The sequence below is a fragment of the Canis lupus genome, chromosome 19, assembly GCF_003254725.2.
Source record: "Canis lupus dingo isolate Sandy chromosome 19, ASM325472v2, whole genome shotgun sequence".
NCBI lineage: Eukaryota > Metazoa > Chordata > Mammalia > Carnivora > Canidae > Canis > Canis lupus.
In genome coordinates, this window is record NC_064261.1 from 51,473,918 (window position 1) to 51,499,943 (window position 26,026).

General features: G+C 47.3%; 1 protein-coding gene and 1 long non-coding RNA gene across 2 annotated transcripts in view; one reads left to right on the forward strand and one right to left on the reverse strand.

The window, feature by feature from the left end:
* KIF5C (kinesin family member 5C) overlaps window positions 1–26,026 on the forward strand; it is a 148,399-nt gene that overhangs the window by 33,010 nt on the left and 89,363 nt on the right. The window contains exons 2-3 of the mRNA XM_025431833.3: window positions 16,323–16,413; window positions 23,164–23,237. Of these exons, the coding sequence (XP_025287618.1) occupies window positions 16,323–16,413; window positions 23,164–23,237 (165 nt within the window). The remainder of the gene's footprint in view (window positions 1–16,322; window positions 16,414–23,163; window positions 23,238–26,026) is intronic.
* Window positions 7,371–21,864, reverse strand: LOC112649495 (uncharacterized). Its single transcript, XR_003129593.3, has 4 exons — window positions 17,059–21,864; window positions 11,243–11,560; window positions 7,954–10,650; window positions 7,371–7,556 (listed from the first exon to the last, which is right to left on the reverse strand). It is a non-coding gene; the product is annotated as an uncharacterized LOC112649495 (long non-coding RNA).

Sequence of the window (26,026 nt, forward strand, 5' to 3'; positions counted from 1 at the left end):
TAAGTAAATCTTAAAAAAAAAATTGGGGGGGCCCTTATTTTATCCCACACTTACTCACCAGGTAACCCTGGGCAAGTCATGTAGTCATCCTTAGTAAAATGGGTGTCCTAACATTATCTGCTCCGTGGGGGTTGTCTGAGGATTCAGCGAGGTAATTTTTGCAGTGCACTTCCCATTGTTCCTGGTTCTGGCAGCTACTAGTGTTCTCTTTTCCTACCATTCCCCACATTACACTTAGAATTGGTCATGACTGTCTAGGGAGGTGCTGATGATTAGCGCTGCTAACATTCTGAAGGCTGCTTAAAATAGAAAAGAGTTACTTTGCCTGAGACTTTGAATTTTTTAGGTTGACACGTTTTTTTTTTATTAGACAGTCCTCTTACAGAATAATAAGATGGAATGAATCTGTGAAGTTATCTACATAATGAGGCCAATGTGGCATAAAAGCAATGAAGTCCCTGAAAATACCAGCCAAATTTCTAGTGTCAGTTTAACTGTAGCATTTATAGAGCTTTAACGGACCAAGGAGTGAAAAGCTACCTTTTTTTGCTGTTTCTTTGCCTCCTCTATCGGGCTGTGGACTCTTGGTGCGTAGGGACCATGTCCTTCTTACTCTTGCTAGATCTCTTCCAAGATCTAGCAGGTTGTCTGACACAAGGGGCCACCAATAATTCTCTGGTAAAGAAATGAAAGTTTTTTTGCCTAGATAATTTTGAAAATAGTGGAGAAACTGAGCTGAAGGAGTAGTTTCGGGAGTGGGTGTTATCAACCCATGGTCACTCCAGCCGTTGTGAAGTTCATTCTGTGCAGTTGGGGCCTCTTTTGATTTCATACATGGTGTAGTTCATGGACATTGAGGTGAAACAGATCTGGGCTCGACTGCGGATCTGTCACCTACCGGTGGAGTGATGTTGGGAATCTGTTGTCCCTGTCATGGGAGTTTTGGCATCATTACCACCAGATTGTTGTAGGGATAAAATACGTTGGCATGAGCTACTCGGTACCTCAGGCTCTCTGTTTGCCTTGATTTCTGGACCACTCAGATGACTCCACAGTTGGGATACTTGACCTTGGAGGTCAGAGAAGGAGAGGCAATCTCTCAAGAGTGTTTTGAGAATAAAGATAAATAGGTCTTTCTGGCTTGGTCAGTCTTGTCGGGTTGACTTAAGTAAGCAGCATGTGACCTGTGCCTCTGGCACGGGGATCAGCGTAGCAGACTCACCGACATTTGTAGGGGCTCATCGTGCGCTTCTTGGTCATCTCTGTTTGTAGCATGGGCCCACCTCCCGACTCTACCTCAGATCCACCGTCTTCTTTCCGTCTGCATTTCCCGCTCCTTATTCCGGGCTACGCTTGTCTTTCTGGACTTCTAAATGACCTCCTAAGTGGCCTCCATGTTTGTCTTACTGATGTGGGAAACAAAGGCAGAGAAAAATTATTAAATTTCCTTACTCCCTACAGCCCATGACGAGTCCTTGAAACAGGCAGAGTGACATTCCTCTAGGAACTCAGCTGCCTCAATGTTAAAACTTTGCTAAGGGCAAAAGGCAGTCTTAGCCCAACCTCCAGGACCCTGTAAGTCTACTTTAACATGTAAAAATTCCTTTAAAATTTCCTTTATCTCTAAACTCCCCCAGATAGGTGTTGGCAATCATCCCCCAAGCACATGGTCACTGATACACATCTGAAGGGTCTCATGACTAAGGTTAGACAGTAATACATGACCTTTTCCCAACAGTAGCCGGCCCCCTCAAGGGCCTGGAAACCTTGCTTCCAAAATTCCTCAGAGACTTCTGCTATCCCTAACTGCTTCCCAAATGGAAGGCATATGATTGACTCCTCCTCGTGGACCCCGGTGCAGCTCTTTCTGCCCACGGGTCCTGTCCCTGTGCTGTAATAAAACCACCTTTTTGCACCAAAGACGTCTCAAGAATTCTTTCTTGGCCATCAGCTTTGAACCCTAACGTCTTTTCCTACGTCGTTACTTCCGATTCTGTCTCTGAACACCAAGTCCTCACAGAGCAGCCAGGGTAATATAAAACAGAAGCTAGACTGGGGCCATTTCCTTGCTTAAAAGTATATCGCAAGGATGTATAATGGGGCTTCCTAGCACTAGGCCTCTGCCCTGGTTCTTCCTCCATAACCTCCTACCACCTTGCTCCCCGCTCTCTCCAGATACACCAGCCCTTCCTTCCTTCCTTCATTTATTTGTTCATGAGACACACACACAGAGGCAGAGACAGAGGCAGAGGGAGAAGCAGGCTCCCTGCAGGGAGCCCGATGTGGGACTCGATCCCAGGACCCCGGGGTCATGCCCTGAGCCTCAGGCAGCCCCTCCACCGCTGAGGCTCCCCGGCGCCCCCACCAGCCGACTTCCGACCTGCCAAGTGCTTCCTAGCGCAGGGCGGCCCTGTTGGGTCACCTGTACCTGGAGCGCTGTGCCTGGCAAGGCTGCCGGCCTGCGCTCTGATGGTCTAGGCTCAGGACCCTCCTCCCTGACCCTCCTCATTTCCATCACATCGCAACGCCAGCAGATGTGATTTTTGTTAGGGGTTGGTTGCTTACTGCCTGTCTCCTCCCATTCCATTAGAAGGAAAGCTCCACAGAAGCAGGAACTCGTGCTCGTCCCTGCTGCGTCCCCAGGGTCTGGAGCTACACCTGGCACAGGAAGAGTTCCCAGTATTCACTGAACGAAGCAGTGAGAAGAGAGAAACTCTAGCTCTGTAAGAACATAAAGAATATCACGGGGAGCGCGGAGTAACGCACAGCATTGTTGGGTCACTGTGTTGCACACCTGAAACCAATGGACCCCGTGTGCTAACTAATTGGGATTAAAGCAAAAAACTCAGATAAGAATATATGAAATATGTTGGTCTGTGTGGAGGGAGTGCTGATTATCCCAGCGCTTAGGAGGTTGTGGCAGTATTGAGTAGAGTGTGAGGGGGAGCTCACAGTGCTCGCGTGTGTAAGGGGTAGAGTGAAGTTTCTGTGCTCGGAAACAACAGGAATCCCCTCCCATGCAGGAACATTGCTGGATTGTGGCGGCACCTGGTGCCTCGGACGTCTGTGGTCGCGAGTGTGGGATGGCAGGAAATCATGAGCTGAGGTCAGATCCTCCTGCCTCTGCTGCTTGGTAGCCGTGTGGCTGTTACCCACCGTCCTGTGTTCGTACTTCCTCGTGTATAAACCAGGGACAGTAACACCAGCCTTCCCGCCGGGGAGATTAGAGGCAGCCTATGCCTGGTGCATGCACCTGCCTCTTCAATCAGTGGGAACTTTTATTTTGCAGTGGAAATTTTCAAAATTTTCAAAATTCAAATCATGGCATCAGGAATCCAATTGATTTTATTTTATTTTAAGATTTTATTAACTTATTCATGAGAGAGGCCAAGACACAGGCAGAGGGAGAAGCAGGCTCCCTGCGGGGAGCCTGATGTGGGACTCGATCCCGGGACCCTGGGGTCACGCCCTGGGCCGAAGGCAGACACTCAACCACTGAGCCCCCCAGACATCCCAGGAATCCAATTTAATTAAGCAACTGTTTAAGCCCTTTTAATAATTGTCATAAATGCTGCAGGGAATCCAAAGATGGGTAAGATAGAAAACATGTCCTAAATAGATAACTGAATAACTAAAAATAAATAAGTAACTAAAAATTAAATAACTAAAAGGGTAAGATAACTTATAACGTTAATAACAAATCCATATACAGTGCTTAGCAATTAGTACAGTGATTTTTGTATGCCTTTTATTTTAAAAGAATTGCATTTTATAGACTTTATTTTTATTCTTATTTTTTATTTTTTAAAGATTTTATTTATTTATTCATGAGAGACACAGAGAGAGGCAGAGACACAGGCAGAGGGAGAAGCAGGCTCCATGCAGGGAGCCCAACGTGGGACTCAATCCCGGGACCCTGGGGTCACGCCCTGTGCCAAAGACAGGCACCAAACCGCTGAGCCACCCAGGGATCCCCTTTATTTTATTTTTTAAAGTAACCTCTACATCCACCTTGGGGCTTGAACTTATAACCCTGAGATCAGAGGTCACATGCTCTGCAACTGAGCCCGACACGCGTTCTGTGTGCCCGACATGCCTTTTATTAGTTGGTCTTTACGTCTATGCAAATGTAATATGGGCTTCATGACCCTTTGCTAGTCAAGGACCTCTCTGAACCTGACCTTGTTACTAGTAAAAGGCAAAGAGTGGTTGGTAGTTGAGTAGTTGTGAGAAATCTATGTGATGACCCAGGAAAAGCATAGGGTCTGGCAGGAGAGTCACTCAAATCTGTTAGACCTCTCTTGCCCCAGTCTCTAACCCTGGATCCTACTTTCTTTCCATAACATGCCGCTTCCAGATGACTGTACTATGAAGCAGTTAGTCACAGTCCTCCTGGAAGAGTAGCCAAGTGCCACAGAAGTTCAGAAAAGGAAAGAGAGAGAGAAGTGACCTCTGTTTGAGAAGCTCACGAAAAGCCTTAGTCTTGGAAGAGATACCATTTGGCATGTGCCTTAAAGACCAGGTGGTGTCTTGACAGATAACAAGGTGGAGGGATCAGTATGCCATTCCAGTTAGAGGCAACAGAGCAATGAGGTGGATGCATGGCGGTCGCCGCAAGCATGTTGCAGGATGGTTGGGTGGGTTGGTAGGTCCTGCGTTGTGGAAAGGACCGCACTGGAGGGCATGCGTACAGTAGGGTATCCTAGCAAGTGGCCAGGTGCCTTCTTTTAGGAATTGGGTCAGAGCTAGATGAATTTGGCAAAGGATGTAGAATAGAGGTAGGAGAGACAAGCAGATGTCTGCAAGGCTCTTGCAGAAGTCTGGGTAGAGAGTCATAGGGGTAGCTGAGATGCCCAGCAAGAGATGGATCCAGTAAATCAACCACCAGTCTGGCAGCAGATGGGGGATGGCGGGCAAGTTAGCTTGAGGGGTTCAGCCTAGATGACTGGGGACAGTGGTAGACAGTGGTGGGTGGGTTGGGGGAGGAGGGGAAAGGAGGAGGAAGAAGGCAGCCAGCTCCCTCTGGTTGTTTCGGGTATTTGGGGACATTCAGTTGAGGTTTCAATCCAGCAGTTGGTAATAGGGATTTGGGCTCAGGGTTAGAGACGGACTTCTTTGTGTCCTGCACATGGCTTGTGGCTGGATTACAGGAGTGGTTGAGCCCTCGCACGGGGGCTTGCACGGAAGAGGAGGGTGCAAAGGAGAAGAGGCTTCACCAGAGCCCTGGTCTGTTCTTTATTCGGTTGGCGGCCGTGAGAGTGCACAGAGGGAGGAGGCCGAGCAGGGAGCAGGGGAGGCAGCAGATCGGCGCCCTACGGGCTGGGGTGGAGCCCTCACTGGCTCCAGCGCCTTCGGGCCTGCATGACGCGCCTCTGTACCCCGGGTCCCCGGCGACCTGACCCCGCTGCTGGTGGGCCTGTGGGCTGGTGTCCGCAGCCCTCCGGTGCTGCTGGGCCGCTCCTCCAGGGGTGCACTTTGCACGCCAATCCTGACGGAGCCACCCTGAATTTAGCAACTGTTGCTGGCTTGCATTAATGCGATCATTCTACGGAACATTTTTCGTCCTGCACTTCATGGGCGTTCCTTTATCAGCAGTATGTAAAGCACGCCACTGCACCCTGGGTGATACCATCACGTTTCAACCCAAATGCATGGAATTCTTAGAAAAAAAATCTATAGTTGAGAGTTAAAATATGTTCTTGGAGGTTCCATGACGAGATGCAATATGGTGTTATGGATAGAAGGCTTGGCTGGGAATCAGAGATTCTGGGTCCTACTCTCAGCTCAAACTGTTGCCTTCTACGTGCTCATGTGAAGTTATTCTCCATCCCCGGAAAGGGAAGTTAATATTCCCACCCAGCCTGTGAAATCGTGGGGTACAAATGGGAGATCAGGGGTCTGCATGTACCATAAAAGCAAAATTGCTGTCCAATACGTGGGCAAATTACAGAATATTAGTTCTATTTGAGGTGATTATGTGCAGGGCGTGATTCCCGGGAGCCCCTGTATGCACCACACCTACACTAGCCAAGGGCAAGTCTGGGCAAACGCCTTTGTATTTCACGTTTTAACTAAAGGGAAGGTTTTCCCAGTGCCGCCGTGGGGCTTCCACGTCGGAGATGCCCCTGGAGCCTGGGCATAACCGGAGGGGTCGGCAACGTGGCGCCTGGCCTGGGCCGCCCGGGCTGGGCCGGGGAGCCGCCTGCAGCGCAGTGTGCCCCAGAAGAGGCCTCCCGTCCCCTTGGCCACCTTCCGTGTGGCAAATAAGCCCTACATTCTACCCTCTGCGGACAGCTTTAGATCCTCTTTCTGGTGAGGGAAGTCGGATTTCTTTTTTCTCAGACTTGACGGAAAACCAGATCTGCTGAAAAAACCATAGCAGCGATTTTAACCCCTTTCTCCTGAGTATATAAAACATCAAGTTCACGCCAGTTTAAAGTTTAGGGGGCTCAGCTGTTGAGCGCCTGCCTTCGGCCCAGGGCGTGACCCCGGGGTCCCGGGATCGAGTCCCCCGTCGGGCTCCCTGCGTGTGGAGCCTGCTTCTCCCTCTGCCTGGGTCTCTGCCCCACCCCCTCTCATGAATAAATAAATAAAATCTTTTTAAAAATATCGTAAAAAAATAATAAAGTTTACCTTCTCTTGTGCTACATGTGGTCAGGATTGAAGCTGTTCTTATGGGGAAAGTCCCGGAACATTATTATTGCACGTTAGAGTTGGAAAGGTCCAATCTGTGACTTTATAGAGCGGAGGAGGCCCAGAAAAAGAGGCAGATTGGTTAAGATCACGAAGTGGGTGCAGGGTGAGGTCCTGGACTAGACCCCGTGCCCCTGACCCAATCTACTAACCCCTGCATCTTGGCAAATCAGGATACAGAACAGTTACATGGAGAAGACTGGGGGGCGGGGGGGAGTCATTATATTTTGATATGAAACGAAAATCACATATAAATAAGAACCTTAGTTTCATTAACACAGATTCCATTAACTTCGTTAACAGAAGTAACACTTCTGTCTTCATTTTGCCTGTTAGCCAGGCAATAATTCTGAATTTCTTCATTATCACTTGGGCAGTTCCCTTTCTCAGAGTGTTTTTTTCCGCGGCTGTCTGCGATCCTGACAGTGCTTGTGTGTCCACGCAGCGGGACTTTTGGCAGCAAAGGAAGAATTTTAGCCTGGTTTCCTGCAGGAAGAAGGCTTACAACATTCATTCTCGTGTGTTGCCTTTGTTCATTCTTGAGACGTGGTTGGCATCACCTTGGCAACTCAGTAGAAGCCAGTCGTCGTTGCTCCGTCGGTTTCATTACAGCCTCTCCTGAGAGCAGCCTTGGCTTTGGCCGGAACTGGCACCAGCTGCCTTCCTCGGGGCACAGAGCCAGTGTGGGAGGGGGATGGGGATGTCTGGGCCTGGCCCTGGCATGGCGTTTCTGTTCCCAGTCATAGAGTCGTCTCGGCATAGATGGGGGCAGGCGGCAGGGTGGGGAGGAGAACACGGGGGTCTTCATTGTGAGGCTACGTCTGTACATTGGCAGATTCGTGGACTCGGGACCATATATGACACTGTTGGGAAAACGTGGATGGTCACTGCCAGGTGAGGGATGGTTTGCCCCAAGGTTCACTGTGGAGGTTTTTTCTGCTTTGGGAATTTGCAGCTGAGCCTCAGATAAGTGGAAATGTAGGTGATGGGGTAAAGAGGAATAAAGGGGGATACAGAACGAGACCATGCAACTCCACGACTGCTAAGATCTTGGAGGTGGGACATGAAATGGTCAGCAGCAAAAGCAGTTTCTGACACCCTGGAGAAATACAGTGGGTAATGGTTTTCTCCTCCCTCCCACCCCCAGCACTGTTTCATGGTGTCTCGGCACCCTAACCTTGGTGCTCACCCGTCAGGCATTGGTCATCATCATCATCAGCAGCAGCAGCAGCAGCAGCAAGAGTTTTACTGAGGACCTACCTGGTATTTACCCCGACTCTGATCCGTTATTGGTTGGGGCCTGCTGGGTTGGTGCTGGGATGTCTGCCCCTCTGACTTATGTCAGGTAATAGAGAGGACTCTGGCAGCCAGAGAAGCCCTCAGGCCAGGAGATACATGCAGGTGCTGGAGGTCAGGCCAGCCTGCCTGGAAATGGTGACGATGGAGAGGGTATGGTCAGGACCCAGGAAGTATCTGCCTCCTGTTTCCAGTTGGTGCTACCCTGGAAGTTTCTGGAAGGCTCCTAGTCCCTGCACAAGACAGAAGTCCTCACCTTTCCTAGACAGTATATATGGCTGCACATTAAAATTTTATTTATTTTTTAGAGTACAGAAGATAACCTTGGAACAGAGTTAATTTTGCTAGGACCCTCGGAAACTAAAGGCCTCATAGAGCTGAGCTTATGAGTTGTAGACTCAGGGGCCTGGAGATGCCTGCGGTGTGATGTGGCATTAGGGTGTCAGAGAGGCATCGGGATGCCGAGTCTCTGAGCTGGTACATTGTGAGTGATTGTCACCTACTAGTATCCTTTCCCTTAAATAGCCACTGCTTGCTGATTTTAGGGTAATACATGTGCTTGGTGTAAATCGGTCTAAACTTTTTATTACAAAGTAACACTGACCATGACACAAGCATTTTCTAGAACAGCGGGCACTCAATAGATCCTTTTTTGCCTGAGCGTACATCTAATTTTCAGAATCCTGAATCGTGGGTCTTAATGGCTCCATTTTACAGATGAGCAAACGGAGCCCCAGAGAGATGGGAGTTATACCCGTGTTTATGTGGATTCATTTACACCCCATATTGGTATGCCGCCTTCCTGCACAATACTTAGTATTAGCTACTGGAATGAGGAGCACAGAAACCCTATTAGTAATCCCTTGAAACGTCCTGTCCTTCTAGTCCACTGTTCTCTTTCTTAAAGCACATGGGTATGTGTTATTTATAGTCTCCCATGAGATTATTCCTTCACTCTGGGCCACTTTGTAAATGTCAAGGCAACAGTACAACAGTGTATTATATTACAATTCCTAGAAACATCTCAGGCCTGTAACATATGTTGAAGTAAATTTTATATGTTAAGTGTCCATGAAAAACTCCTGAGTGGCACCCGGGGGGCTCAGTTGGTTAAGTGTCCAACTCTTGATTTATTTCTTTAATTTAATTTATTTATTTATTAAAAAAATTTTTTTTTTCAACTGCTAATTTTTGAATCAGGTCACGATCTCAGGGTTGTGAGGTTGAGTCCCGCATCAGGCTCTGCGCTGGGAGTGGGACCTGCTTAAAATTCTCTCTCTCCCTCCGCCCCCACACTTTCTCTCCCAACAAACAAACAAGCAAACAAAGCCAACTTCTCCTGAGATAAAAATCCACATCACAAAGAAATGCCACTGCATACTTACGAGGACGGTTATCATAAAGAAGAGAAGTCACAAGGGTGCGGAGAAACTGGAACCCTCATACACCGCTGGTGGGAATGTAATGTGGTGCAGCTGCCTTGAGAAAGTGTCAGTTCTTCAAAAATTTTGACCCTATAGAGTTACTCTCTGACCCAGAAATTCCTCTCCCAGGTGGAATATGAAATGAAAGGAGAAATGGAAACACATATCCACCTAAAACTCGTATATGAATGTTCATAGCAGCATTCATAATTGTGAAAAAAGTGGAAACAACCCGAATGTCTGTCCTATGGATGAATCAGTACAAAGAATGTGGTTAATCTATGCAGTGGAATATTACTCAGTCATGAAAGCCACATATGGATGACTCTTGAAAACATACTAAGTGGAAGAAAAATGTTACTCAACAAGCTACGTACTGTATGCTTCTGTTTATATGAAATGTCTAAAACAGAGCTACAAAGACCCGGAGAGTGCGGAGTGACTGCTAATGGGTACAGAGTTTCCTTTTGGTGTGATGAAAATCTTAAAATTAGATTCTGGTGATGATGGTCCAATCTTGTAAAGGTTCCAGTGACAGCAGAATGTGCCTTTTCGTTAAAGGGGTGAATTTTGTGGCACGCAAATTATATTTCAATGAACAACACAAAACAAAACTTGTGTTGGCACATTTGTGTCGATAAAGAACGAGTATGAACATAAACCCAAGGGCTGCCTGCTTTTTAGTTAATGTTTGGGAACCATCCTTTGAGGTTGTTCCCAAAGCCCTTCATACTGGGTGACTTTATTGAATTTCTCCTCGAGCAAACTACTACAGTGTTTTAGTGCTGCCTTAACCCGGGACACCTTTGGTGTCCTTCAAGTCAGGACAAATCCACACAACTTTTAGGAAGGAAGCGCATCTGTCTTTCCCCTTCTCTCTGACATGAGGGGAAAAGAGATTTAGACAATGGACACGGCTCCCAGCACGAAACAAAGCCGTGATGTTGACGTAGGCAGGTCTCTGCAGGTCTCTCGGCCTCGGTCCGTCGTGTTCTGGAGGACGGTGCCAGGTCTAATGCTTCAGGGAGGCAGTTTAAATCAACGTAAGGACACCGCGTCCCAACAGTTGGAGCCAGTAGAGTTTCGAGCCATTCATGGTGCGGGCTCGTGGAGGTGGGAGAGGAGGCGGCAGACTATAAGGCCTGTGTTATGAATTCTGGGAGGCCGTGGTTCTCCTTCCCCTGCTGTGCTGCTCCCGTTCTCATAGCAATGACTCTTCGTCCAATGAACTAATCAACTGTGTGTGTGGAAACAATTAGAATTGATTGGGAGGAAAGCAGGAGAAGCAGAGCACCAGAGCCTCGTGCCTGTCGTCTCCTTGATGTCCGGGAGAGAGCCCCTGATTCTAACGCAAGAACTTTGAGACTACTAGACGGGGAGCCAGGAGGTCCAGGTTCAGGGCACAGATCTGCAGCCCACCTAATTGTCCGGGTGGCTTTCTGCAAGCCATCCATCTACCCTCTCCTGACCTCCAATTTGTTTATTTGTAAAAATATGATGTTGGGTTGGGCTGACCCTGACGGGCTGACTTTCAGGTTCTAAAACATTCTAGACTTTTTCTTAATAACTTCCAACTTTCCATAGCAAGTCTCACACTTGCCCTTTCCTAGGCTCTGATTGGCTTTTGCCTGTCGCCCCCTTCCCCCGGCGTGTATTGAGCTATTTAATTATGATTGTAAACCGTTTCCAGGACTACTTGGCTGCTTGCATCTCCGTGTACACCACCATGCCCCTCCTCACTGTGCCCCAGGAAGGATGTTGGCAGGAGGGGTCTCGCCTCCTTCCCAGGACCGGCCCGGAACCCCCAAGTTCCACAAAAGGGTTATTACCTACAGAGGGGAGGGGTTCAGTCCTTCTTGACGGCTGCTTTACTTGTGGCTGCAGGATGTTGATCAGCTCCTCTCTTCCTCTTGCCATGGATGTGAGTCTCCAACCTTTGCTTGGTGAACTTGAGGGTGTGCTTGTCCCTGGAGACTTTGAGCAGCCCCATGGCGGGCCGCTGGTATAGGGCGAAGCTGCACGCCTCTTGGACCATGTCTCCCATGAATTTCACGTGCGTGGTGAGGCACCTGTCTCGGTGGCTGTGCCTTGGCTTGTTCACATTCTTCGTCACCTTGTGGTCCTCCTGATTGATCTGCAGTCTCCTACTTTAAGAGTAAATCCAAAGCTGCTTAGGAAAACAACATGATGTGAGGGAGGAACACTTGAAATCAGAGACTTAGGGTTACTTCTTCAAAGTAATAAAGTGGGCCTTAGTTTTCCAGTCTGTGGCATAGGGATAGTCCTAGCTACGTCACGGAGCTACTGTGAGAATTAAATGAGATAAAACAGAAGACGGGTTTGGATGGGAGTGGTAGGTGATGGTGCAGGTAGACCGCAGTGAGAAGGTGGCCAGCAGAGGCTGAAAGAACTTGCCATCCCATATACTTTCAGGAAGGAAGTCACATGGACACCTGGCACAGGGACTTAATGATTGTTCTCAGAAATCTGTTCATCTTCCTAATACTCCTCCGTGTCTAAAGATAATTCCACAGAGTGGGTTTAAATCTTGCTGTGGAAATTGGAAATTTAAGGTTTTTTTTTTTTCCTGTTTCTTTCTTAGTAATGATAGAGAAAAATCATTCAAATCATTGGGTGCCTTGGGTCCCAACCCTTGGTTAGTTTTAAACATTGTTATGAGATTACTTCTCGATAACCTCTTCTTGGGTAATTAATTTCAGTTTGCTTAACGTCCCTCCTGGTGCCCATCTTCTAAATGTTGAAGTGAGTCTTTTGCTTTCCTCCATCTCCCAGAGTAATATTCCTTACAGGCTGGGGAACGGTTGTTGGGTAATGGGTCAAATGAAGGCCATATGGTTCATGGACACTTTGCTCTCAACAACTTGATAGGAAGTGGTTCGATTTCTTTTTTTAATTTAAACTATAAAAATGTAAGAACCATCTGCTGTTATTTTTTGCATGTGATCCTGGTAAGTTATTTAGTTAGATTGCTCCTGTGCAATTAGTTGCTCTCTATGGAGGCTTTTGTGGCAAAGCTGGGTTATTTCCTTTTCAGTTGTAATGTATATGGAATGTGCATGTCCCATCCAGATTCCTTTCAAAAATTGCAGCAGGTTTGCCTAGATGCAGTGAACTCTTGGGATTTATATGGCTTCTTAGCTGCTTAAATGTTTAAATTGTAGTGGTCCATTTGATTGGTTGAGAATAGGTCACGTACTAATTGCTATGGAGCAAACCAAATAGGGTAATGTGATAGAGAGTGATGCCAGGGTGGGGGATAGGGCGGGATTGCTTTAGTTAGGAGCTTGGACACCCTCAAAGGAGGAGAAATTGGAGTTGACATCTGAAGGGTGATAAAGAGACAGCCAGACGAAGATGTCTGGTGAGCCAAATGAAGATCTGCAGTGAGAGAATTCAAAGGGGAAGGAAGTGAAGAGCAAAGGACCTGAGCCATGCAATACACTGAGGAATAAGCCAGAGAATGAAGTCCAAGGCAGAGGAGAATGCAGGGAGATGGAGGTGAAGAAGGTCTAGTCTAACAGCAGCCATTGGAGGTTTTTAAGGGAGGATTTGATGTCATCTGATTTACAGTTGTAGAAAGCTCACCCAGCTCACCCTGGCTGCTAAGTGGAAATTGGGTAGTTAGGAGCAAGAATGGAGTCAAGGAGACCCGTGAGCAAACTATAGCTGTTGTCCGATGAGAAGCCGGGGTGGCTTGGGCTCAGGTTGTGTGGTATAGATGATGAGACACAATCAATTTGGGATATATTTGAGATTTGGAAACTTTGGGGCATACCTAATGATTTTGGTCTCTTACTCAGATATGGAGTGCTTGATGACTTTTGGTCAGTTAAGTTTGAGATGGCTAATGGAATCCAAGTGGAAATGTCTGGTGGGTGATGGAGTATATGAATCTGGAGCTTGGATGAGATTTAAATTATGTGAAGGTCAAGAGCGTAGACAGAGACGAGGCTGAGGTGTCTAAGTCTGGGACACACTGTGGTTTAGAAGTCTGGAAGAGACACCAGCAAAAGACACCGACAGGGTAGCCAGAGGGATCGGAGAACCATGTGCTGAATGGGTGCCTGGAAAGGAAAGTCTCTCCAGGAGTAATTGGCGCCCTCACCGTTCAGTTTCAAGTGTTAGCACTTAGCACCCCTATTAAAATGTTCATTGAAAGATGTATTCTGAAGCTGCACATTTAGTGACTTCTGGAGCACTCAGGACCCAACGCCTGTCCATGGAAACCCTCAGGCACAGTGGGATCAGAAACAGGGCGACTCTCGTCTCCCGGGGGCCCGGGGGGAGGGGGCTTGCTGAGGTCTCTCTCAGGGTTTGTGAGAGTTTCTTACCATTACCAAAGCAGCAAAGAGTCATTTGTTCATTGTTGTTGTTAAATGACAGTTGCCTATACGGCTTGCATGGCTAAGCCACAAGTCAGTTCTTGGAAAATAATGAGTAACTATATTTTAATTCTCAGTTTTAATTTCAAGAGTCTAAGGTTCACTTAAAATAAAAGCCTGTATATCCAACTCCGTGTATAAAAAGACAAAAATACTTACATTTTTAACTTCTCTATATTCCAGTCCTGATGAGAAGTCTCAAAACAAATCATTTTCTAAATTTTATCTTTTCTCAAAAGCAGTTTCTGTTTGGGAGTTAACTTCAGCTTATGGAAAATTGTTGTATTATCTATTTGTCACTTGATAAATATGATTTAAATGAGTAGTAGAGATTTCTTGCTTTCTATCTCTCTTCAAGTGAATGTATAATACACTCTGACAAACATTTTAAGTTGAAGGGCAAAATTGGGGAGTCCTCTGTTTTTTTTTGTATGATTTACTATAAATTAATAAGTCATTTTTCCTGCCGTAGGAAGTGTACTTTCTCCAAAACACAAAGCAGTATTGTTCTGGAAACAAGATGGTTTATTTTGGTGATTCTCATCGTTATTTAGAGAAATAATGGATTTGTTTGAAATTAAGCAAAACTACAGTTTCTTTTAGGAAGGTTCAATGGATAACAAATACTAACTCAAACTCTGTATATGTTTATTTTAATCTTTTTGCCTTACTGGCATTTAGTTAATTTTATGAATAGATAAAGCTAATAAGAATGTAGTGGGCAGATTATTGGCAATAGATGGTGGTGAGGAATATTCTCTTGGTTATTCAACCAAATACTTGGTTCACTAATGGAATGAGACTTGCAGGGAACAAAACATCAGAAAATAACCCCTTTCCATAATTTTAACAAAATGACTGACTCTGCTGCTTTGTGGAGAAATAAAATTTGGAGGCACCTGGTGGCTCAGTTGGCTAAGCATCCAACTCTTGATTTTGGCTCAAGTCTTGATCTCAGGGTTGTGAGTTCAAACCCCCTGTTGGGCTCCATGCCGGGTGTGGTGCCTACTTAAAAAAGTTTTCATGTTACCTCAAAATTTTCCTTTTCTTCTAAGACCAAACTGGAAATAGCTCATTTATCTGGTTGGCTCAATCCCACCTTCAAAGGCCGAAGGCTCGGGCCTTCACTTGAAGCATAGGACCTTCCCTGTGTGCAGCACTCCCCAGGGTCAGGAATGAGTAAAACACCAAGCCAGCTGCGTATGTTTGTGTGAAGATTATAGGATGTAGCAAGCCTTGTCCCTGGGTCCCTCGTGAGCAGTTATCTTTTTGAGGCATTGGACTGCCCTGGGAGAAGGTTCCTGATGTCCAAGCCGTGTGTAGGAGGTGCAGGGTGGGAGTGAAGGAGGCTCTGGGCTCGCCTCTTTCCTTCCCTTCTCTTGCCACCTCCTCTAACCACTTGGAGGAAACGAAGATGAAGGGCTGCCCGGGTGGATGGGGCCGTGGGAAAGGGCAGGGGGAGGGCCACTCCTTGCCTGGAAGAAGACCCTGTTATGGGGGGGCGGTCTCCCTGGGAAGGGACTGTCTGGCCTCCTTCCGTGGCCCTTAGCACTGGGCCTTGGTGAACGTTACGTGCGTGGTTGGGGGTCGGGGCAGACAGCTCTTCCCTTCCCCTCTGACAGTTACTTCCTTGAATGGCACATGACTCAGCGTCAGACCGAACCCCAAGGTCCTACACCTGGGGAGATCACTTGATTTGCTGTGCACAGGCGACCTCCGCCCAGTTAAGGCAGCACTTACACATGTGAGGAGATTGCTGGAATTCTTCGGGATACAAAGCAATAGTGTCTTACTACTAAGAGCAGCTTCTTGAGTCTGATCATGTCAGAGTTTATTCCCATTGGATAAAATCTAAGCACATGACCTTGGCTAACAGTGCCTTGCATTAACTGGCTCCTGATTTCCTTTCTCCTCTCCTTTTCTACGACCCTCCGGTTCCTTGAACCCTCCAGACCCCCCCTCCCCACCCTGTATGTCCACCCTATGCTCTGTGTGGTATCTCCCGTGGCTCTTCACTCGCCTCAGTCTTTCTCATCTTTTAAAAATCCACTTAACAGGTGTTTCTTCAGAGAGGCCTGCTTTGCTCCATCATCCTCTCTGTCCCATTATTTTGCACCTGGGCATTTTGTATTTCCTTGGGCGCTTGCTTTCTGCCACGCTTGATTGAATGCTTTATTTATAGGCCGGACATTTTTCTGATTTGGCTAGCCTCTCGTCTATCTCTGGTTCAGGAGACGCTCTCAAAAAATAAGTGAATGAATGAAGTGTCCGCCTACTTTTCATCAGAAAAAGTGTTTCAAGTAAAAAAGAAAAAGTTGTTTCTCAGATCCTCAACGTGCTATTGCACAAATGCCCATCGTACGTGTGGTAATTCCCCAGTCTTGGTACGGAGCTGCCTTTAAGGATAGGGCTTGTGATTTAGTGCCTGTGGTCTAACTACTATTAGTGCTTTTAATTCCTCAACTTCTAATGTGTTTTCTCCGCCCTTTCCTTTCGTCTTTTTTAGCAAGGGAAGCCATATGTCTTCGATAGAGTGCTGCCTCCCAGCACGACCCAAGAGCAGGTTTACAATGCGTGTGCAAAGCAAATTGTCAAAGGTAAGTGCTATTTCTTTATTTCCTCCTGGGCCTTTCAGAGTAATTGAAAACATTAAGTGATATTTGCAGCCTAGGAATCAATGTGCCTTGACTCTAAGCAGAGGCCTGTTAATTGGAAACACTGAATTATGGCCCGAGCTCTGGCCCTGGTTTGCTATGATGTCAGGCGAGTTCTTGAACCTCTCTGTACCTCCTTGCCAGGAAAATTTCTTTATTTCTTTTGCCACCTTTTTGGCAGTAATAACTGCCACCTAGAAGCTTACAAGCTATGGTCACACTATTTCTGTAATGGTTTTAAAATACTCCTGTAGGTATGAGGCCTCCTTTTTACTTTGAAGGAGACGAAAATATATATTTCTGATGCTCGGTTGCATATTTTTGGCTGATTTATTTTGTACATCTGTCCCTTCAGGGAGAGGCCTTACCTGTGGAAAATTCTTGGGCATCAAGGAATTTTCTACAGCATCATAAAATCACATTACCTTGTTGGTTATTGAGCTGGTCTTGCTACTCAGCATTCCTTAAATATACTTTTGTCTAACCCACTTTCAACCTTTCCACTCAGATACTAACGTTTGTTCCTCCAAATAGATAGCCCGAAGCCTAAATTTCTCTCAGAGATCAGCCCTTTTCTCCGGGACTTACCTTGACCCTGCAGGATCTGTGTCAAAGTAACAGCAGGGAGATGAAGCAATTTACGGGCTGCTCTCTACCTTGCCCTTTCAAATCAGGGGCAGGCTGGAGCTTGCCCTGGGGGAGCTCGCCATCTGGACAGAGCTGAGGGGCGTCTCCTGCTACTGTGCTTTTCATCTTCAAATCTTTACCTTCAACTCCGAATGCTTTGGCGGCTGTGCTTTCAAATATCCTGATGTTGCCGTCTTTTATAGGCAGCTCTGGATTTAAAGAGCAAAAGGCAGAAGCAGAATGCAAAAAAGCACCTTGTGATGCAAGATGTTCTTGTTTTCGGGAGCCGAGCTGACTAACCTATTTGAAATGCATGAATGCCAGCCCCGAGTGCATCTGTTAGATTAGTTCTGACCCTGGACACCTGCGTGGGAGGTTGAGTCAGTATGTAATGTTCCTCGCTGAGGTGTATGGTTATGCACACTCCTGTTGCAGATATCAATTAATTTTGAAGGTCTTCATGGTGAGATTATTACAGAAAACAGAAGAGAAAAAAGCATGCCTGAATTTGGGCTCTTCTTGAATTAATACTGTGAGCCTGTGTCTGGTGGTAATATTGGTCTTCTCTCTGCTTCTATTCTTTTGTATCTCTTCCTGTCTAAAAATGTTCCCTCTCTCTCTTTCTCTGTCTCTCTCTGTCTCTCTCTCTGGCGTGTATAGTTCTAGTTTGCTCCTAGTCAGCCTTCACCATTATCAGACTCTTCCTTATTTTTATTAAAGTAAGATTAATCACACATGAGCCATAATTTCCTTCTTTTTCTCTCCCCTTCCATTATCAGAACCAAATAGTATTTACCACGTGCTGTGCTAAGCATGAGGTCCATTTAAATACATCTCTAAGTTGATGTTGTAATTAGAGATAGATGCACTCTATTTTTAAAAATCCCGTGATTAACAAATAATCATAATCTTTCAGTCTTCATTACTAGAGGAGTGGAGTCTCTTCCAGTGTTCAGGTTTTTTGGTACTATGGAATGTCAGAAATAGGTAATCCTTGGAAAGTTCTTGCAAAGATGTGACCTAACTGGATAACCTGAGGTCCAACATATGATGAGCCACCAAGAAAGCCATTTACAGTAATGTTAGGCTCCGACGTGATAAGATAAACATCTATTTTTCACGCACTATAATTGTACCACGAGCATAAGCATTTTCTAACAATAGAGTACCTTCTTTTCCCTTGAAAGGAAATTATTAGGGAATGATGAAGGCCTAATTTAACATTTTTTTTTTTTTTTTTTTTTTTTAAATATCCACTGAAGTTACTGTGAGGGGAAGTGGCTGTGTTATTTCTGCATCAGCAAAGTAAAGCACAGATATATAAGAAAGAGCTCTTGGAACAGTTACTAGGTTTCTTTTGTCATGACAAGCCCTATTTAAATCAGTAAAGGAAGGTGGTGCTGTAGGGACCTCTTTTTCTAGAGGCCAGGAATTCAATCCCATAACATCTGAAGGTCACCACAGTCCCCAAGCTTCATGACAATGTAGTGAACCCGTGAGCTTTCCTTTCAAGGCTCTCTGAACCTTTAACGTTTTTGATATTCAGGAAGACTCCTTTTAACTGGATGGCTTTATTCTTTCTTGTTTTTTTTCATTCCCTCCAACTTCAGTGGGTTTAAAAAAAACATATTTCAAACGTTCGCTTGTAGAATTCTGGTATCTCCCACACTCCCATCTTTGTCTGGTGTGTGTTTTGCAAAGTGTTGCCTGAAAGGGTATATAGAATTCTCCGTTTCTTCCAGGAGAGCTTATAGGATTTGTGACTATCAGCATGGTAAATAGGAAGGTTTCTGTGGACGCCGTAGGAATTAAAAACCATGGTTACTGCTTGCTATTGTTGCCGTGTGGGTAACTATTTCCCGGTCTACAGAAGTCACTCTGGGCATTTGCCTTTCAAATTAACTAGATGTAGACTGACTGTACAGGCCTAGAAGAGGTGGTTTCTTGTTTTCTAGATCTCATTTCTTTCAGCTTCATTCATTTGGTTGTTCCTTTTATTCCTTCCTGTATGCAAGGATATTAAGCATTTGCCATGCGCTGTAAGCACTGCTAGGGACTGAGAATCAGCAAGATACACAAGACCAAGAAGCTCCACGTACAGGGGAAGAAACAGGTGCAGCGGTAGTTATCATACTCATGGGTAGTACATGCTCTAAGATGGCTAAGTGCAAAATGCTGTGAGACCCCAGAAGAAAGTCACTTGGGACTGATTTTGGTGAGTGGGGGTGAGGATTGGAGAATTAAGGGTTCTTGGAAAGGCCGGGTCCTGACGACTGTACGGTATAGCAGGGCCGCACAAGCACAAGGAGCAGCAAAAGCATAAGGGCACAGATTTTATGGCGTGTTTGGGCAACGTAGAGTTGTTGCAAGGTGCCTCGGGGCTGGGACCTAAAAGGAGAGTTTGGATCAGAGTTTGGTGGAAATGGATGTGGACTCACTGAGAAGTTTTAAGCTCAGGATACTATAAGGTCTATTTTATTATATTATATGTGACTCTTAAGAAGAAATATATTTATTTGGCTACTGCTATCTCGCAGGCCCCCTCTGTGCTCTTTATATGTGTTATTGTATTTTAAGTCTCCACAGTTTTATGAGGTGTGAGCATGATTGTTCCCGTTGTACTAAAGAGGAATTTGAGGTCAGGTCAGTTAGGGGACTCGAGCCCGAGCTTGCTTGTCTTCCTGAATGTGTCTGCACCATCCTGCCCCCACTTTCCTGGTGGGCTCATCATGAGCACTTAGGAACGATTTATGAGTTGTTACTTTTCTATCAGGCCATATGGACTATTACCCAAGCACTGCAAAAAGAGGGATTGGAATGGAAGTGGGGAGAGGGGAGAGAATAGAGACCATGGTCCCGTGGCCTTGGGGTGGCCCTGCCTGCCGTCCAGCCGTGAGATGCACTTCCATTCTGGAGATGCAGCTGGGCCGGCCGTTCTGGTTTGCCACGAGCGTTCAGCAGGGCTGCCCCTGGGCATGTGGCCTCCTTGAGTAGTTTGGTTGGCCCCCCAGAGCCTTAGGATTCCAAGGCAGGGATGACTTGTCAGCTACTGTTGCCACTGACAGGCCATCATTTTACCTGGGGGAGTTGGTAGGAGGCCATGACAGCCTTCTCAGGAACTTCCGTGATTATATCTTCCCCAAATTCTTACCCAACAGTGGAGCTAACTCTTCTGCTCTGGCCAAGATCTGGTCTCAGAACTAGCCAAACCTGGGTAGGAAAACTGGCTTCCGAAGTCTATAGCAAGAGTCGAGGAGAGTTTTCTAGCATCCCACTCTTCTTCACCTTCCTGTCTGGAGGTGAGAAGGCTCTTCCCACCTGCAGCGGAATCTCTCTCTGGGTCTGCTTGGCTGCTGGATGGACGTGTGCTGCGTTTGTGGGTGCCAACGGCTGCGTGGCGTGAGCTGAGATCACATCGCGCCAGAGCCCATCACAAAGCAAGGTTCTGTCTGGCTGAGCTGGTTCCTGGCCCTGCGGCTGGCGCATAGAAATAGTCATTCTGTTACGGGAGAGGCTCTGAAACAAATGCTTTCCTCGGGCCCAGGAACTGTCATTCAGCATGATGAAAGTGCCTTTCTGTGGGCTGTTTCTGTGAGGGCTGAGTGGGGGTGGTTGTGCGGCTCAGCGTGGCGCTCCCCCACCCTGCTTTCCCCGCGGCCAACCCGAATGCCCTGTGTGCTCACTCGCCTCCTGCCTCTCCCCTTCCCTGAGAATCAAACACGGGCTAGGTAAACAAACTGACCCCCAAAACATGGAGTTTGGAAGAAAATAGAGAACACGGAGTTCGAAGCGTTTTCTTTCCTTTTTAAATTACCATTTAATTCACAATTGAGTTGATCGAGGACCTCAGCTCTGTTCAACCTTGAACACTAGAGATAGGTTCTCCAGCAAGGAACCGATTGGAACGTGATTGTAAATAGGTCCTTAGTGGCCAAGGAGAGGTTGTTCTGGTGGGGTTTTATGTGCTCTCTTTTCTTAAAAAAAAAAAAAAAAAATTGGGCTCCGTGTTGAAATAGCAGCACCAGACAGTCAAGGATTCCCCGAGTCTCACGTGATCCTTAGCTCCCTGCTCCAGAACAAGTGGCGCTCCCTTGAGCTCTTGCTTTCCTGTGTGTGTCCCAGGCCTTACCCTGCAGGCGTGCGGGGAGCAGCAGCTAACCAGGGGTTGGGACCGTGCATTCTCCTTAGGAGGGCTGGATTCGGAGGCGTAGACCCGTCCGGGGGAGCCTAATTCCGGTGCCCTGGCCCCGCTGCTTCTTGGCAGAGGAGGGAGCATGTGCTGGGTTTTCTCTTGTCGGTGGGGCTCTGGCGCTGAGCTGAGGCGTTGCTCAGAGCCACCTCCTGCATGCACGTGCCCTCGTGGGGTGGCCAGCGGCCTGCTAGGAGGGGCGGCGGGACCTAGACCCTTGGCCTTGGCCTCCCTACCCCTGGTCTGATGCCTGGGCCTGCAGGTCCCAGGGCGCGTCCCACACAAGCGCTGAAGGTAAGGAAGCCCTTCCAGGGCAGGGGCAGATGTTTCATTTCTAACAAAGAGAAGCTTCAGTGCTGGATTGTGGCTGGCATTCCAACTGTCTGGAGTTGTTTATGCCACGGATACCGAATTTTAAAAGTACCCTTGGGTCCCTCAGAGCCCACTGCACTCACGGGCGCTCAGACGCTCTCCACTCGGAATCTCTTCTCTGAACAGGTTGGCATTTTCGTGAAAACTGAAGCTTGAACCTCCACCCCTTACATTGTAGTCAAGGTTTTGCTTCTCCTGTTCCCAAGGAAACCATTACCAGAAGTTTGATATGTGTGAACATTCTCTCCCTCCCTCCTCTCTCAATATAGCTTGACACAAACTCCGGAGGGCTGCTAGGATTAAAAAAAAATGCTGCTGCTTAATTTCCCTCTCTTTTTTTTTTTGCTTCCTGAAGGAAAATCGCAATCTCTTTTCTGACCCCTGTTCCCATTCCTCAGCTCAATAGCCTCAGATCAAGAAAATGTATGTATATTGGAAAAAAAAAATTGAGAAAAGCTAACAAAACAGCAAACATTGATTGGCATAAAATTCAGAGACCAAACCCACAAACCGGCCAGCCTGATCGGGGCCTCGATGGAGCTGGTGGCCTGGCTTGATGCTGAAGGGGACGGTGGCCCTGAAGAGGACGCCCCAGTAGGGGTTCCCCCGGCCACCCCCACTGTCCTCTCAGGAGTGGGACTTCCTCCCCTTATGTAGAGATGTTGGGCCAAGGACATTGATTATGTACTATTTCCCTTTCGGTGATGTTGATGCGGGTGAAGGAGGATTGAGGGAAACGGGTGCTGAATCTACTTTAATCACGTCTGCCACCTTGAGGGAGTTCCCACAGGTGATCTTCAGTGCAAAGCAGCATCTGTCCTCACGCTCCCCCCTCCCCCGTCCCCCCTATTCCCGGCATGTGGGGCTGGGCACAGCGAGCTCGTTGTGAGCAAAGGAAAGCCCCGATGCGCCGGGGCCTGGCCGCCCTGCTAGCGCAGTCACTGCGGACACAGACGTGTGACCCCTGCGTCAGGCTGGCTGGGCGCACAGAGCGGGGCCTGGCCTGCCCCCCAGCTCCCCAGCTGTGCCCAAGGGCCCCGCGCCGCCGGCCTGAGAACCCTTCCCGAGGGCTGACCCCATCACATCCTGGGGGGGATATTCTCTTCTATACCTCACTCCAGAGACTCAGGACACTGATAAGGTTTTTCTTCCTCCCACCGATCCCAGGAGATCGATTTAGAGAAGAAAACTCGAGTATCTTTCTCCTAAAAAAGTGTATTGCTCCATATCTGTCTTGATGTTACTGGGAGAGAGAGAGTGTCTGCCTCTTTCTTCATTATTCTGTGGGAATGTGAGTACATTTCTCCTTATTTGTGGAACAGTGGAGGCCTTCATTTCTGCTTTTATCTCGCCATTCTACTTAAAATGCAAATGGAGCTGAAATACATCATTTGTGTGAAAAAAATGAGATGGGCCATTTGGAAAATGTAATTTTAAAACATGGAGCCACACTAGCATATGATCAAAGTAATGAGTTAATTTTAATTTCTTTTTCTTGCTTGCAGATGTCCTTGAGGGTTATAATGGGACGATTTTTGCGTATGGACAGACGTCCTCAGGAAAGACACACACCATGGAGGTAAGACTGCAGCACGCAGTGAGGCACTGGTGGGGCCACACGCATCCAGGGCAGACGGCCCCGACGGCCGCAGGGCTGGTTGAGGGGCGGGTCACGTTTGACCGATTCATTCTGTCTCTGTGGACCTTCAAAATAACGGAGAGTAATAACATCTCAGGAGTTGAGAATTTTAAAAAAATCCTCTGTTGGTAGCTTGCTCAGAATGGTGATAGTAAACTCTATTCCAAGACTCCTCCGTAGGCTCAGCAGCAGCGTAAGCATCCTTAGGGACCGCAGCCCTAATCTCCCTGAGAAAGCCTGTGGTGAGGATCATGTATGCGGAGGAGGGCCACTCTGGGGAGGTGAGATTGCTCAGAAGAAATAAAAAACTCTAGGTCAGGCTTGAAGAAGGTGACTTGTGGACCAAATTCAGCCCAGACACGTGTTTTGGTTTGGCCTGCACCATGTGTTTTTTTAAAGTTTTTGAATTTATTATTATTATGTGTCTTATTAAAATTGCAGGCAGTGCTTACAATGGGACGATTTCCCATAATTTTAGGTCTGTAAATTTGGTTGAAAATTCTGAAGACCTTACAACTGGGTGCAATCTCACCGTACCATAGAGTGTAAGCTTCACGAGAGCAGAGATCTTCATTGTCTTGTTCGCCTACCTGTTCACTCACATTTCTAGTGTGTGGAACAGCGGGTGTCACCTGGGCGGGGATCGATGAGGTATCCGTTGAGTTGATCCCTTCATGGTGGCTGTGGCCGTGCGGCCTCCTGCGTGCACACCTGTGAAGCTGTGACCCCAGCTCAGGCTGTGGGCCCAGGCTGTCCCCCAGACGAGGCACATCTGCGGGCCGAATTAGCCCCCTCTACCTCCTCTTCTGCTTTCTGCCACGAACTCCCCTTTAGAGCTGGATAATTCTTCTAAAGGCTGAGCCCCCGACGGGTGAGGAGAGGTAGGAGAGTGGTTATTACAAGAAACTGCACAGAGGAAGTTTGGGGAATTCAGCTTACAAGCAGCAGGGTAAGATGGATCCTTGATCCTTCAAGCTTAGGATTTTCATTGACGGTGCCCTCCTGGGAATGTCACAGAGACACGTGGGCTGCAGAATCGGTTTAGCTTATGAATCATTCCTATTGAAGAGGAGATTTCAAAGGCACGAGGCTAAAACCCTCGGGGCTCTGATGTTCTGCTCACACCGATTTCAAGTGTGCGTGGGACTCTGGGGGATCTCATTTCTGTTGTGTTGACTCACTTTCACCCATTTTTGGGGGCAGAGTGGCTCAGAGATCACATAGATTAAAGGAAGCACGAGGCTTATTTGCCACTGTTCTGGACAGAGCAGGACTGTTCCCCGACACCCGAGCCTTGGCCGCCCTCTTCTCTGCATCTTGTACTCTCCTACTGTATACCCTGGAGACGCAGGCACGGCCATCCCTGTGCTGCCGCTCTGGCCCCGTGCCGGCCTCTCTTACCGGGCCCCAGGCCCCTAACCTTCCAGGCACAGTTCTTTATTTCCTAAATACCAGCCACTCCAGTAGCGGTGCCAAAGCTCCTTCATAGGCATGAGAGGGAGAGGGTCCATCTCTGATGGACCATATACCATCTTTGAGTCCATCAGTCTCTTGGTTTCTGGAAAATTATCAAATACACAAAACGACAAAAAATTGCAATGTTTAGATTCCCCCCACATCGTAGGGACTGTTCACAAGCGTAACCTTTTTAGCTTTGGGATTAATGCATCTTTGGGAGATAGAAGGTATTTGCTAAACGTCAGAAATTTCCATTGTAAACCGTCAAAGGAGAGACCTGTCTCCAGAGTAAAATCTTAGTTTGTGTTGTGCGTGTGGGGGTGAGAATCCGTGGGTGTGAGGAGATGGCAAAGACGTCTGTTAGCTCTTTAAAACTCAACTCGCAGACGTTTTGTTAAACGAGAGCATCCAGGGCTCCGGGTGTCTCACAGCATGAACCCTACAAGGCCCGCAGCGCTTCTCGGCCCCGAGGGACTGGACTCCCGGGGACCTAAGGGAACTGGCTTTTGTGCAGGTGACTCTCACCTGTAGCCCTTTCCTGCTTATCAGTTTCAAAAGGTTGACTGTAAGGGGTTTGCTTTTCTTCATTGTGTGACTTCTGAAGATCAGGAGCTCCTGCCCAGGGAGGATGGGGCTGGGCAGCGGGGAGCCCTTCCTAGTGCCCCCGGGCACACTCGCGCTTAGGTGGGTTCTTTCTGTCGGGTGGTTGTAGGTTGGAGAGAAGGTGGGGGATGTTTTAGAGGAAAACAGAGGAAAGGAGGAGCCCCGAGCTGAAGTGGTAGAGACTGTGGGAGACCAAGAAATCCAGGACGTTGGAATGCAATTAAATTAAAAACAAAACAAAAAAAAAAACCCCAACCAAACCCTGTAGGCTTGCAACATCTGAAAGGATTTTTTTATGTATTTAGAATTACACATCGCGATCTCTCAAAGGCTTTTGGAAAGGGGATGCTAACTCCCTGAATGGACAGAGCTGTCACATTTTAAAGCTGTTTTTTCATTTTAATCCCCTCATTTTGGTTCCGACATCTAGTGGTGATTCCATTACCTTCTATTGAGGAGAACAAACAGATAAGCCTACATAAAATTGGAAAGATTAGCTTCTGAAGATGGAGCATTTAAAGCGGATTTTCAGTAAAAAGTATGAAACACTCGGCGGTGTTGCTGGCACACTCGGTAGGACCTGGTCGTGCCCCCGACCCTGACCCCGGGTGTGTGCGGCCCGCGTTCCCAGGGCTGGCTGGCTCCATGGGAAGACGGGGCTGGGCCTT